Consider the following 14,742-nt stretch of genomic DNA (forward strand, 5'->3'; position numbering starts at 1 on the left):
AAAATCCACACCCGGGAGACATCTCTTCCCTCAGACACTCCCCTGGAGCTGCCAGGGCTTCTTCACTCCCTGTTCCCTGCTGAGAGCTGCAGGAAGCAGTCCCAGCTTCTCAGCTCTCCCCTTCCCCTACCCCGTGTGTGTTATTGCATGCTTACAGCACTGAGACTCTACTAGGGGATTTTTCTGGATGATAAGGTTTTATATTTTGTTATACTCATGTTGCTGTTCGAGTAAAACTCTCAGTGGATCAATTACAAGCGTTTATTATGTATGAAATACATTTTGTCATGGGTGCCCATAACAATAAAGACAAGTGATCCCTATTAACTTTCAAAACACCTTTCTGCAAAAAAGTTCCAAACATTGACATTTTTTAATTTTCAAAAAACATTTAAAAAATCCATTTACTGCTAGTCACTTCCCAAGGATGAAAGGGCAAAACCAGACCTTGCTCAAAAAATGCTTTTAAACTACCCTCGTAAATACTATCCAGGCTGCAAGAGAAGGGCTGTAACTGCTCTTTAACTACCTTGAGACACAGCCAGCCGACAAACCATCTGCCCCTCTGAAGTATTTCTAAAGCACCTAACACCATAAAATAAACACCAAATGTAAAATTAAGAACCACATAAATTTGCCCATGAAATGGCCACCTCACCAGAGTTCAGCTACACATCACTAAACCAACCCCATCAGCAACACGGAAGTTGCAGCTAGAATAGTCCGTATGTTAATACTCTGCTCTAGGTCCCTTTCTGGCCCATGAGGTAAAGGTCAGCTCTCATAGCAGCAGGGTAGAGCAGTCGTACTGATATATAGGGTCTGAATTCAAATCCCAATGTGGGCAGGTTTTAAAAATTTATTAATAGTAACTTTTTCAAAGGTTCAAGAGTTCTGTCCTCACAGAAACCTCAGGCAGCAGAGTGAGATCGAGTTTTCGACAAAGATCACAGCGGATGAGAGAACAGCGGTGGGTGGGAAGATTCAGAGGCAGCTGGATGCATGTAAAGCTGGTTGACATTTTATCAGTAAAAAAGTCTTTTTGATCCAAAAAGGAAAAAAATCCTGCAGCAATGTTTCAATCTCGGTTGGAATTTTTCATTTTTCAAACCAAGAAATTTCAATGTTTACAAAAAATATATTTTGTTTTGGTAGGAAAAATCCCACTTTCGCTCCCTTCTTTAAATTCTCCCCCTTCCCTCATTAAAAAGTCAGAAAAGGGGGGGTGTTTTTCCTACACTGACATTTAAAAAAAAAAATTTTTTTTTTGAGTTTTCCATTGAAAAACCAAATATTTCATGAAAAGCTTCAAATGAAACAAAGTGTTCCCCTTGAAAGAATTCATGACTAGACTTACCTTTTTTCAACCTGATTGATATGGGAGTGAGAATTCAGAGGCCACCCTGAGAGCAGCAGCCATGTTGCTCTCCCAGCCAGTGGAGTGCAAACACACAGACTGCTGTTGTAGGGACATCAGGAAGAGCTGCCGTCATGGGTGGATGTGTCATAAAAGCCATGGCCCCTCCCATTATCAGTTTCCCAAATGATCCAATTGCTGATTAGTTCCCTCTTGGTTTACAAGATGGAGAAGGAAGGGAGATTTCGAGGCATGATGAACTGCAGATGCAGCCCTATTTACGGTCTACTTATTTTGAGAAAGGGGGCAATGACAACATTTTTCTGGCTTTCCCTACCGAGACAGAGCACAGATCTGGTACGGCTGTGGGCGGAGAGTAGCTCCCAATATGAACTGGAGGCTTAGCTTCACATCCTTCGGAGCTTGGAATGTGAATTTCTGAAGGAGGGCTGTGAAGAACAGGAAGATCTCTGTTCTAGCCAGCTGTTCGCCCAGGCAACCCCGCTTTCCTAAAAAGAAGAACGTTGTGCACGTCAGCCAAAGGATTCTTGGCAGAACAGTCTGGTCTCATAACGAATGAGGCTTTAATTTTCCACAGCAGCAATTTTGGAACAGCGAGGAAGAAGAGATGGTTTTGTCATCAGCTTCTCCCTTCCGAGTCACTTTTCCCTGATGTCAGTACTCATTTTTCCTTCACATATAACTGTGAAAGCTAAGGTTTACATTCCTTATGACAGTACCTCAGTAATTCCTTCTCAGAATAGAAACAATGATGCTTGATAATTCTTGGACGATCAACCACATCTTTGCATAAGGTATTGAAGGCCTGGTTTCCACACAGGGTACCAGTGTAACTATGTACCAGAATAACTATTTCTGTACCAGTATAACTATGTCTTATACTAGTGCCTTTTACTAGTATAATTTATTCCCCTTCCCATAACTGCATCCACACTAAAAAGATTGTGGTGATCATAAAGCACAGCATTTCGACCATCCTCCAGTCTTGTTTTAGGACCTGATCCTGCGTCCAAGGAAGTTAATGCTAAAGCTACTATTGACTTAAATGGTTTGGGATCAGGCCCTTAATGAGTCCAAGTGATGGAGAATCCACCACGCCCCCGGGTAAAATGTTCCAGTGGTTCATTGGTTTTATCAGGGGATCTCTCACACTTTTATCATCTTTATCACATTTTATTCCCCCTCGCTGACTCGCCCTACATGTGAAAAGGAGTGGTAGACATTGAGGAGGGCTACTCCTTCTAGCCTCACTCCTGCGCTCCCAACAAGTGAGGCAGGCTACTTCCTCTTTCTACCATTCTTAGGGTATGTCTGCACTGGGGCTGGAGATGTAATTTCTTGCTCAAGCAGACATACCCATGCTAGTTCAATCAGAAGTGGTGCACTCAAACTAGAAGTGTAGCGGGGTGGGCGGGGGGCATGAGCGCTAGACACCAAGGTATGTACCTAGAGTCTTGGAAGGGACTGTACTTGGGACGGCTAGCCCATCCTGCTGCATTCAGCACCACAACTACACTTCTATTTTTAATGCCTTAACTCAATCAGAGCTAGCGTAATGTCTCCCCGAGCTAGAAATTACACTTCCAGCTCCGGTGTACACATACCCCTAAGCGGTAGGAGAGCCAAGGCCAGTGTTGTTGCGTCTAGCCTTGATCTAGGAGAGAGAGCACTTGCTCAAAAACGACATGCCCTCTACCTAAGAAAGAACTGCGTAAGCTGCAACCCCTACCCCTGGGACACAAATTCTGGCCATGATTTTCATTTCTGAGCTTTGCATTTTCCATTGTGTCTCTGTCACTAATAAATGTTGTGGGTTTTTCCTAAACTGAAAAAGAAAAGAGGACAAAACCTCGGGATATAGTGCTTAATGGACAGACTCAGATACAACTCACCTGCAGAGAATGGCAAGAAAGCTTCCCTCTTCTTGAACTGACCGTTCTCCAGAAAATGCTCAGGGTTAAAAGTATCAGGGGTTTCCCACTCATTCTTGTCAAATAGCACTGACGTCAAATTGGGAATCAAAACAGTGCCCTAAAGAAAGAGAAAGGAAGGAACTTAAACTATCTCTGATTTCCATTTTTAATTGTGACCCGCAAAGGAGTAAAAAGGAGGGGTCATGCCCTTTCTTTTTAATCTAGTATGATTAAGGATGTTTTTTTTAAAAAGGATCATTTTCCATCAAGTTCTTTACCTTAAAACTATCTATAATATCAAATCTGGCTTTCTCTGGTTTTGCTGGTTGTTCCTCTGGAGGGAGCCATCACAGACTTTAACTGAAGGAATTGTGTGTTGATCTTTGAACAAAAAGAGCTTCTCTTCCAACTGGTTTTTAAGCATCTTAGTTAAACATGTGTTAACATCACAACAGACAAACAAACAGAAAATGGATAACAGTCTGACTAAAAATCCCTTCCCATCTCAATTAAACAGCTTCATTTCCTTCATAGATGTGATGTTATAGACCTACAAGTTCTCCAGCACTTCCCAGGGAAAACAGGGTGGGCAAGACTCGAATTTTGAATATAAAAAACCAAGCAGAAAAAATATAAACTCTCGCGTCATCTTTATACAGCATAAAGAGTCCAAAAGGAGCACAGCCCATCCACCCACCTTTTTGTGCAGTTTACCTTTAAGGGCCAAATTTTCAGGGATGTGGTGACTACTGGCCTTGAATGATATATATGGATATAGCAAATACCTATATGCATCAGGCAAGTTCTCCTGCTAATTAATACCTATGTGCACTGAAGTTCCTTTTTGCACTCTTAATCGCTATTTGCAGTTATAATGCCCTCTCTTCTGCTATTGTATAAAAATATTTCCCATAGGTTATATGAATGAAGGGTTACTGTCAGCAGAATGGAAGCTTGTCACAGACCTCCAGAATGAACCTGTTAGTCAGTAGAGAACTCATCACTTTGGAAATTGAGTTTGTCCCCATTCTACTGAGAATCACTCCACAAGCTGCAGAAGCAGCTATCCATGTATTAGGACCCGAAGAGAACCCAGAGAAAGCTGGGATAGGAATTCTAGCCTGCTTCCTTCCATGGGGAGAAACTGTGGATCTGCAGCATGGCTAGGTGGAGCCAGAAATGCTGCAGTTTCTGAGATGAAAGCAGTTCAGAAGTCTGGAGCTGCTGAAAATGAGATACTCCACTACCCTTTAAAAGAAGCAGGCTCTCCCATCTCCAGACATCCAGGCCCAGACCCTCAGAAGTATTTAGGCAAGTAACTCCCATTGATTGCAAAAAGAGTTAGAGGCCAAAATATCTTTAGGTCTCTGGGTCAAAGAGCCTGGCTGACTGTTCATGAGTCAACAGCCCCAATCGTGTTCTGGTGAACTTCTGCTGGTTCTGATTCTTAGGCCTTTCATTATGGTTTCATGCAATTTAAAATAAATAATTTACATCCTGTTTTATGAAGACATAGATTGCAAAATTCTGATCTGATTTTCAACTGACTCAAAGCCTGGGAATGTGAGCATCTAAGATTTTGGTTAGGTAACTTTAACTCATTATAGAAATAGGGGCCACCTATAAAATGCAGCTCTGGATCTGGGTTGATTTCCAAAATGGGTTCAGATTCAGAACCAGGTCCTCCTAACCCGAGTGCTAAGATGTTTCTACCTGGGACTTTGGTTTGGGCCCATCGCTAATAGTTTCTTAAACCGAGATAAGAAAGGAAAACGACTTTTCCTTCCCGCTCACTTTTGGGACATGGAATCCGGCCAGTGTTGTGTCGCTTGTTGATATTCTGGGTAGATTTAAAGGCACAATGATGCTTATTCTTTGCACTTCATTAATAACTGCATTGGTGTATGGCATGTTGTCCCTGTCGTCCATGGCTGGCTGGCGAGACTGGCCAATCACTCTGTCAATCTCTGCTTGCACTCTCTCTACAAAAAGACCAGAATTCACCATTGGTACAAGAATTTACAATATGTTCTTGGAACAACAGGCTTAAGCTGTGCAGAGTTTAGAGTTAATTGATTTTAAGACATGAGGGACAGCATCCATGAAAAATATAGAGCTCTGAACATACAAATACATAAGAAAACTACAGCTGGTTAGCCTGAGACAAATGCAGTGGTAAGGAGGTGAGAATAATTTTTAAATGTAACCAAGGCATAATAGGAAGACCTCCTTTAATATCTATATGGAAGTCAAGAGGCGTTCACTCCACTGCTCAAAATAATATATAAAGGTGTTATCTAGATGTATTTTGTCCCTCTTCAGAATAGCAAAATCAATTATTGGACTGACCCAAAGGATATCTGAGCATGAAAATGTTTATCTGCTGGTTGTCTCTGTGAGGCAAGACTCTCAAATTTTTCAGGCACAGGGTTATTCTGGCAGCCTGCCAAGAGTCCAGGGGCTGCACCTATTTTGCATGAAATGAAGCAGATTATATCTGCCATTATTTTCAACACAGGTCCCACTTGTAGCCTCTTTGGTTCATATCTCAGTCCTGAAGAGGATGTTGTCCCTGAATCACCTTTTAAAAATCCACAAGCCACATTTATAGGCACAGAGGGATAAAATGATTTGCCAAACGTCACAAGGGAAATTTGAGGCAGAGTCTGGCCTAGGGCTCAGATATCCTGAGTCTCAGTCTCATGCATTAGCCACAAAGTCAGCTTCCTCTTTAATCAAGTTTATTGCAGTTGTGGATTGCATTCCTTGTCTCTGCACTAGTTGTGGGTGGTGTAAGTGGGGGAGCGGGGGCAGGAAGAGCCATGCCAATAAAGAAAAAGGTTTCTGAATGGGAAAAAATGATGACTGTGTGAAGAAAACACTTTTGCACAGAGATTTAATAAATCAACATTCTGAGATCTATGAAAAGCCCCTGATGCTGCAAGACTGTAGAGGGTAGAAAGTCAAGAGACATTAAGAAATTAAAAATATAAACGGTTACCATGTACCTTGAACGTCTGGATATATGGCCATGTACAGCAGAGCCCAGCGGATGGTTGTAGATGTTGTCTCAGTTCCAGCAAAAAAGAGATCCAATGTGGAAAATAGGAGATTTTCTTCATGGAAACTAGAGTTGGCATCGGCCTTAGAACAGAGATTTATGTGGGTGGCACTACAACAATATTTGTTAGTATTTTACAAAGCCATGAAAACATCATTCCAGGCTCAATCATGCAAGGTGCTGGGTGCCCTCAATTTCCATTGCTTTCGGTGAGAGCTGAGAGCTCCCAGCTGCCTCACAGGACAGTACCATTAGATCGAGAGACTGTGCTTTTAACATTATTCCTGAGAACGAAAACTTTGAGCTGATTTTAAGTCTGTGCAGAGAGCCTGCTAAAGTCAATGAAAGACTCCCATGCACTTCAGGTCTGGCCCCTAAAGCACAGGTAACCCTTACATTTTTAGTCCCCAGTTCAGCAAAGCTCACTTCAGTTAGCCTACTCCTGCTTAAAGGAAAGCATGCGCTTAAAGGCTTTGCTGCTTCAGGCCCTAACGATTTCTAACTGTTAACTAATGCAGGGTCAGATGCTCAGACAACTCAATTGGTGAACATGGTTGTTGTAATTCGACTTCTAATTTTTAAAACAAAAATGTGGTTTGTTCTTGTTTGCTTTGTTCTTTGCTCCTACCTTTGCTATTTCCTTCAGATAAGAGTCAATGAAGTCTCTGGTTTCAGATGGGTTCAAGTCTTCTTTGTGCTTTGCAATCGCTTCCCTCACAAAACACTTCAGTTTTTCCCAGTTTTTAAAAATGGTTTTATGGGGTCCAGGTATCCACTTCATTAGGGTGGGGAAGGAGTTATACAGCTTTTGACACACAAACACAACACAATACTTTTTAGCCTTGTTTTAGAAAAATGCATATTGCAGTTTAACACACCCCCATGCATTTAGCTGAAAACAGCACGTATATTAAACTACACTAACACACAATTGTATTATGGATGCTCTCAAAGCCCTCAACCGAGATCAGGACCGCAGGCACTTTACATATACATAAGAGTCAGTCTCTGCCCTGAGGACTAACATCCAAAGAGACTGGACAGACAAAGGGTGGGAGAAAAGAAGCATTATCACCATTTCACAGAGTGAGAATTGAGACCGAGAGAGATTAAGTGACTTGCCCAAGATGGCACAGGCACCTGTTACATAGCCAGAAAGTGAAGCTCGGTCTCTTGGAGACCCAGCGCAGTGTTTTAACCACTTTCTTGCTAAAATATGCACTGCCTTCTCTCAGTTCTCGGCTGTGATGGCTGGGGCTGGTCACCAGCTCCAGCCACTGCTCCTGTTGCTTTGGCACCCCCTGACGGACACTGCACTGTATTGCCTGAGGCGGTGCTGTAGCAGTCACTGCAGAAGGCTGAAGGGCCACCCTGTCAATTATTCATTGATTGACAAGTGAGGAGAGACATAAAGATCACTACAATCTGTCCTCACCTGCCGAGACGTGCTGTCGATAATACTGACACTACCAGTTTTTATAGGAGACTGGCCTTTGGTATTGAAGGGCTTGTCCAGCATATAAGGAGACAGCCTGGGCCCAGCACCACAAGCAGACAGAGGCAGGCACTGTGCTTGCATCTCAACTGCCGCTGTAGTGGCAGGATCATGTCTCACCCCAGCTGCTACGCGGTGCTGAATCGGGAGGCCAGAAGAAGAGAAAGGCCCCAGAGGGGTTGGGTAACAGCGTGTCAGCTGTTTTCAGGGCCTGTGTCAGTGACCCAGCATCATTACAAACCGCAGTGCTTTGTCCCTGCCAATGGGGGCCACCTGAAAGAGTTGCCAGCTGGATGAGCCCTTGACCTGGACAGCAGGTAGGTTGTGGCTCAGGGGGTCCCCTCTCACCAGGCCTGTCATATAATTACACCCTAACATCCCCACTGCCATGAGAGTATCTCTCCCCCCCCCACACACACACAGGTCTTTGAGCCAACCCTCCCCTGAGCACACATTCCGAAGCACAGCATGACAGCAAGCAAGGGAGTTGCTTGCAGCAGTGAGAAGTTGGTGTTTTTCTGTCTCCTCTCTCCTATGCACACCTCCCTGATGCCACTGAAACAGACCACTGGGTCTTCAGCCCCATTAGCGATCACACTAAGTGCGTGGGGGGTGGCAGCACTGGTCTAGAGAAATCAGGCTGGTGGAGCTGGCAGGATACCGGCAGGGAGGCGAGGTGAAAGGGACTAGCCAGAGGAGGAACTGAGGTGGACAGAGATGTGCTGGGGGAAATGAGAGCATGGATGCCCCAGTCAGGCTATGGTAGAAGTGAGTCTGGGACCAAGCCGACATGGTCACACTGAGTCCTGCTTTCACTGAAACCACTGGGCAGGTGGTGGTGGAGGTGGAGCTTGCAATTGATTTCAGCAGGAGCAAGATAGGGCTAAAGTCTAAAGTCAAAATGAAACGACCTGTACCTGGGCCCAAAAACCTGCCTCAAGGTACAAAGTCTCATCAAGCAACCGCAGTAACTTCTGGAAGCGATTGTCGTGATATTCAAACCGGTTCCCAAATACGATGGAACAAATAATGTTGGAAACAGCATTGTCAATTTTAAAGTGAGGATCAAAAGGCTGCCCTGGAAGAGAAAAAGGGAGAAATCAATGTTTTTCTGGCTTTCTTAAAATGGGGAGGAAAGTTGGTGACAGAGATGAACTATTTGATGTGTGTGAAATCCATTAAGACCTGAACACATGCATATCTCACACACACATACATATCCCTTGAGCAACCTTTGCTGAATTGTCACCTAACTAAGTGTTGAAAAACTGTTAAACATGCAGATGAGATGAGCTGCATTTTGACGCATGGAGCATATCAAAACTACTGGTTCAAGTCAGTTTTTTGCTGTGTATAGACATTTGTATTTTTTCACACAGGTTTCTGCCTTTGTTACAGTGTAGGGAAATTTTACATTTATGAGATTATGAATCACTTTCTCTTCATGGTCATTAGTCTTGGAAATGAAAACTTTTGTGGAACTGTATGGTAAATCAGTGCAGCTACATGGATTCAAACTTCACGGTTCAAGCACATCTTTGTTATTTCATCTCCATTGCCAAAGAATAGCTAGAATTTTTGATAGAACAATTAAAGTATCTTTGTCTCGAGTTCTCACCTTTTTCTTCCTCAATTGCATCAGTGAGGTATCTGGTTTCCTCTTGTATTCGTTCTGCTAAGCTCCTCTTCCCCAGGCCAAAGTTTCTTAGAGTCGATAAAGCAAATCTTCTTTGTTGTTTCCAACTATTTCCTTTAGAGAAGAATAATCCTGGAATGAAAAATGAATGCTGATATATTGTAATGGGGATTAAAAGATTAGAAAACTTTAGCACTCCTTTTCTTTTTCAGATTTAAATGAGGGATGACTATCTTTCCACAGGACATTCTCTTCTGTTCTGTTCGCTATCAAAGTGCTTGGTCTACAGCACTGGTGGGGTCATGCCCAACATGCAGAAGTAGTGCAGAGCTGAGGTTGAAGGAGGTTGGAAGATGCAATTTTGCGTGATTTAAGAAGCCAACACCCTCCTCTATGGATTCTTGCTGAAGGAAAAGTTGCAAGGGACCATTCAGAATGGAAGTCCATGCCACACACCATCACAGCTACATGGCAGCCATGTAAATCTGCTGCTGCAGTCGCTATGACAATTGGAATGTAAACATAAGACGTCAATGAGACATCAACTCATGTACGTGTTTGCAGTATTGAGGCAAGTTACGAAAGGCCAGGTCCTCAAAGGTATTTTGGTGCCTAACTCCCATTGATTTCACTACGAGTTAGGCACCTAAACACAACTGAGGATCTGGGCCCAAGTTACGACCCCAGAGCAGACTTCAGTGAGACTGCTCGTGTGCATAAGAGGAAACTCATTTGTAAGTGATTTGCAGGATCAGTTCCTTGATTATTAAAAATGTTACACCTGACACATCTGAAGAAAAAGAAAAGAAACTCACCAAAGGTACCGACGATTTCATGGACAATAGGAATTTCTGGGCGATCCAAAAAGTGTTCACCCTGATGGACAAGCACTTCCTTCACCAGCTGGAACCCATTTATAATCACATATGTCATGTTACCAATCTGCATGCTGAAAATGTTGCCATATTTTTCAACAATCTGGGGGGGGGGGGGGGGGGGGGGGGGGGGGGGGGGGGAAAGGAGCACGTGGTTTAGTTCATCTTTAATTTGTTTGATAACCAGAACAAGAGCCCAGGAGATGACTTCTGACTTTTTTTTACAGTTATTATTAATTGTTTGTATTACAGCAGCAACTGAAGGCCAGGTGTTCAAGCACTGATTAAAAAGACAATCCCTGCTCCAAAAGAGCTCACAACAGGATATAACAGCTGGATGAAGCACATAAATGGGGAGGGGCATGAGGTAACAGTAAAATAAGCGTATGTAAGGACAATGACTGCCCTGTGCCTTTTCCAAAGGGATGTCAAAATAAAACAGACCTACTGACAACTAATACTTAAATCGACTCTAAGTTAAGTGGAGCAGATGCCTTCCTAGCTAGTAGCATTACTGACTGAGGATATGTTACCCTTCAACGATTGTTCCAAAAGTGAAGAAATGAAACATTCTCGTTTAAACACGAACACACGCCAGTTCTGTCAGAGGCACCTGCCCCTTCCGTCCTACACCCACCTCCTGATAAATCACGTAGCTCCTTAGGGCACTCAAGGGGTGTGACTGAAAGCTGCAGAGAACAAATAACTTCCACAAGGCCTGTGTGAAAGAAACCCTTTTGAGCCCTTGCAAGGGGATGACTCACATGTAATTTTCTAAACCCCCTTGGACTTCATGGGTTATTTTCTAGCCCTTATGAGCTTCCACTAAATCACATCCTGTCTCACAGGGAAGGGCACTTCCAAGTAGAGCCCTGCAATGGGACAGGATGGGTACAATGTACTTTTTTGCAGGTGGAATTGGGTAGGCAAAAAAAACCAGCCTGAGGTAATTTGCAGGAAAATAAGTTAGCTACATTTGCTGTTTAAGTTGACCTTGTTGTCGTTCACTTAGTTTGGGACACTTTTAAAAATTTATTTCTACCAAAAACCTAATGCTATGAGCAGTTTTGCCATTAAATAGTTTTCAAAAAGCATCCTGACATATAAATAAGTTGAATGGTATTTTTCAAAGTTCCAAAAACAGTGCAAAACAATTTTAAAAATTCCAGGTTTTTTTAAACAATTTACTTTTTATGATCATTAAAAAAAAAAAATCTTCAAACCATGGTACATTGTGTACTTCATCAGACACACTGCCTGCCACAAGTGATCAGCTTTGTTTTGCTGGTGCATCAAGTCTAATTTAAGCTGTTCCCCAGACATAAACCGGGAGGGTCCTACCTCTTGAGGATTTCTGTGCAGGAATACACAAATGGGACCCACCCACACACACACCTTGGCCACTGGCTGAGGGGAAAGGGTATGACCAGAGGTTTCCCTGTGTTCTGGTGATCCTGGCCAACCAGCTGCTGGAACGGGCTCTTGGGGCTGTTAGTAGGTGGTACAACTCAGAGCAGTCTACCAGTGTCTCTAATTTATGCCAGGGGCCAAAAATGGTGCCAGGACAACCCCAAGGTCATGGCCGTGCAGAGGTGATGCCATCATGAGCTGTGCCAGACATTCTGGAGGTGCAGCTGAGGATCTGATTCAGCGTCTCTATCACCCACCACTCCCTGGTAAAACAGAACACCTATGGTTGCTTCCCTCTCCCACTTACCTTCTTTATGCTGACATGGGGCTGTTTGACATCCAGATGGAGAATGTGGCCCAGGAAGGGCAGGGGCAAAGGTCCTGGAGGGAAATTCTTTGGCCGTCTCCGCTTCATGCAATCAGCAATAAGCAGGAACAAGCCGAGGAACACCACCAGTGTCTGAAAGGACATGTTCTGCCAGAGCCCTGTTAACACAGCGCCACCCTGCAGTGGCATTTTCCCTGGCCAGGTGCACACCTGCAGCTGAAAGAGGGAAGAACAAGTGGGCTAGAAGGAAACCCGATAATAACAGCAGGCACAGCCCTGCCCACCCACATGCTGCTGACGCTGGAGGAGGACAAAGTTTACAGCAAGGTCAACACAACTTCACACAGTTACACAAGAGATTCTGATACTAAAGTCCGAACGCAGAAACCCTGTGAGGGCCTCTCCTGATTGCATAAACTCATCAGCAAAGATTTGTCAGATTTTTCCTCCTTAATTATAATTTCTCATTTTCTCCCAGCTCTTTTTTAAAAAAATGAATGACAGCTTCCCTCCTCCCCCATCCTATACCGTGAAAAATATCCAGTAAAACCAGATTTTCCACAAATCTGCTAGTCAGGAATGCAAAACAGCGTTTTACAGTAGATGTTCAATGTTTTTAAAGCAGCTTTTCTATTGCAATTGGTGTGCTGGCTTACATTCAGAGCCTGGCTCTGCATTCTCTGAGCAATCAACTCTCATTGTTCTTCATGACGAGATTGGTTTTTTTGGCTGCCATCACCAGGGTATCGGGGCATTCTACAATTCTACATTTACTGGCTATTTCATTTAAGAATTTGGGCAGCAGTACTGCAATCAGATCAAAAAAAGGACCATAGTAATGATATTATATTATTATAATTTAAGTTATCTAGAGGCCAACCAGATGGGGTCCATTACATCAGGCGCTATACAAACATATAGTAAATGACTGGCCCCGCCCCAAAGAGCTTGCAGTCATAGGCTGCAGTTAAGAAAAGGAGCCCTCTTCAGAAATGGGGCGTAAGCATATGCCTAATTTTAAGCACATGTTTTTGTTCCACTGAAATCGATTACGTGTGTGCTTAAAGCGAAACTAGTGTGTAACTCCTTTCCTGAAACAGGAGCTTGATGCCCAACCAGCTGTGCCACTTCAGTGTATTTTTTAATTTCCAGAAACACTGCCATGGTGCTCTTGGGTAACGGTCACCCTCTATTGTTGTGCTTTCATATTCTGAATCCCCCCTCCCGCCCCCGCCTGTCTTGTTTATTTGAACTCTTAGTTCTCCAGGGCAGGGACTGTGTAGTGTTATAGTTCCCCACTGCTACGTGTCTCCAAATACTCCCGTGTTACAAACTATTATTAACCGTTTTTAAATTGTCAGTCATCAAGTAAGGGAACAAAGAGCCAAAAATCTGTTATTCCAGATGACCTGGACTGCTAAATGTATTTCCTAGGTCTTTGTGTGGCATTCCCCTTCAACTTCCCACGTGTTATGTTTTGGGCGGAACCCGTCATGCGTTAAGGTATTTGTAACATTAAGAAATGTGAGGTACATGGCTGAGGACTCAGGATTCTCATGCCTAGGGTGGTTCTTCAGGGTCTGTCTGGAGGTGTGTTGTCTCTCCATCTGCCAGCATACTAGGATGTTTGTTTGTTTTATTTCCTTTGGCAGCAACCAGGATTAGGACAGGGTGAATCCGTATGGCAGCAGTCCTGTGCATCTTCTGCGCATCTGCACACCTTCTGTACCTGTCTCACTTCATCTCTTCCGACTGCAAGCCAAATTTAAACAGCGAAATGATGTTGCTTGCTTTGTCTATGCTATGAGAGTAGCCAGTAGAGAGACACCAGATGGCATGGGCCATACCAAGCACCAAAAGCTGTGGAGGAAGGAAGCTGCACTAAAGGGGGACAACAACTGGCAGGCCACACAAAAGAAGAAATGGCTTGTGTGGGTGGCAGGGTGAGGCAGAGATCTGTCATGGGTAAAGATGGCTACCAGCCTCAGCCATGTTACACGTCTGTAATTAAATGTTCCTTTAGGAACGCCATGTGCAACATAAAATATAGACGCACCTTCCTCATGCAATGAAGGGGTATATGTCACAGTCTTTGCTCACATTTTAAAAATCTTCTGGGCTACTCGTGTGTTGTCCAGCCATGGGAGAGAGATAGGGGAACACCAACTAGTATTTGGTGCATAGAGAAAAATATCAGAAAGGGTTAGGGTAGGGGTTGTCAAACATCCGGCCCGCGGGCTGGTTACAACCCACCAACCTTTTTGGTCTGGGCCCTGGAGGCAGCACGTGTTGCTGCGAGATCTGTCTACTCGGGCGGCAGCGCTCCAAAAGGGCCGAGTATTTCGATGTATGGCCCACTTGAAGTACATTTAATTCAAATCTGGCCCGCCATAGCAAATGAGTTTGACACCCTGAGATTAGGGCCTTACTGCCTCAAGATGGGGAAAACAGCCCTCTACTAGAGGGGAGAGGTACTGAACCATTCATATGTGGGAGCGGGCTAGGCCGGAGATCCTAACCATAATGTCATTGAATGGCTTTGTATTTGCTAATAGCCTGGTGTGTATTGTAAGCAATGTAGAAATCAGGGCTTGAAATGTCAGGGGTGAGAAAGGGCCCTAATATCTTACTCAGGAACTCAATGGG

The 14,742-nt window shown here is 43.8% G+C and overlaps 1 protein-coding gene across 3 annotated transcripts; it reads right to left on the bottom strand.

The window, feature by feature from the left end:
* Positions 1-246: 246 nt before the first annotated feature.
* Positions 247-12,300, bottom strand: LOC137145041 (cytochrome P450 2J2-like). 3 transcript variants are annotated; one of them, XM_067535601.1, is made up of 9 exons: positions 12,076-12,300; positions 10,299-10,386; positions 9,466-9,615; positions 8,765-8,925; positions 6,981-7,157; positions 6,300-6,435; positions 5,086-5,273; positions 3,271-3,409; positions 247-1,866 (listed from the first exon to the last, which is right to left on the bottom strand). In XM_067535601.1, the coding sequence occupies exons 1-9, from the start codon at positions 12,283-12,285 to the stop codon at positions 1,691-1,693; spliced, it is 1,425 nt and encodes a 474-aa protein (XP_067391702.1). In that variant the 5' UTR covers positions 12,286-12,300; the 3' UTR covers positions 247-1,690. The 3 variants fall into 3 exon arrangements, 2 of the variants coding, with proteins under 2 accessions (XP_067391702.1, XP_067391701.1); XM_067535600.1 differs by having other exon boundaries at positions 10,299-10,461; XR_010917548.1 differs by lacking the exon at positions 247-1,866 and having other exon boundaries at positions 3,272-3,409; positions 3,570-5,273; positions 10,299-10,461.
* Between the last annotated feature and the right edge of the window lie 2,442 nt (positions 12,301-14,742).

This window comes from Emydura macquarii, unplaced genomic scaffold, assembly GCF_026122565.2.
Source record: "Emydura macquarii macquarii isolate MOO-44397 ecotype Brisbane River unplaced genomic scaffold, CSIRO-AGI_Emac_v2 contig_3506, whole genome shotgun sequence".
Taxonomy (NCBI): Eukaryota; Metazoa; Chordata; order Testudines; family Chelidae; genus Emydura; species Emydura macquarii.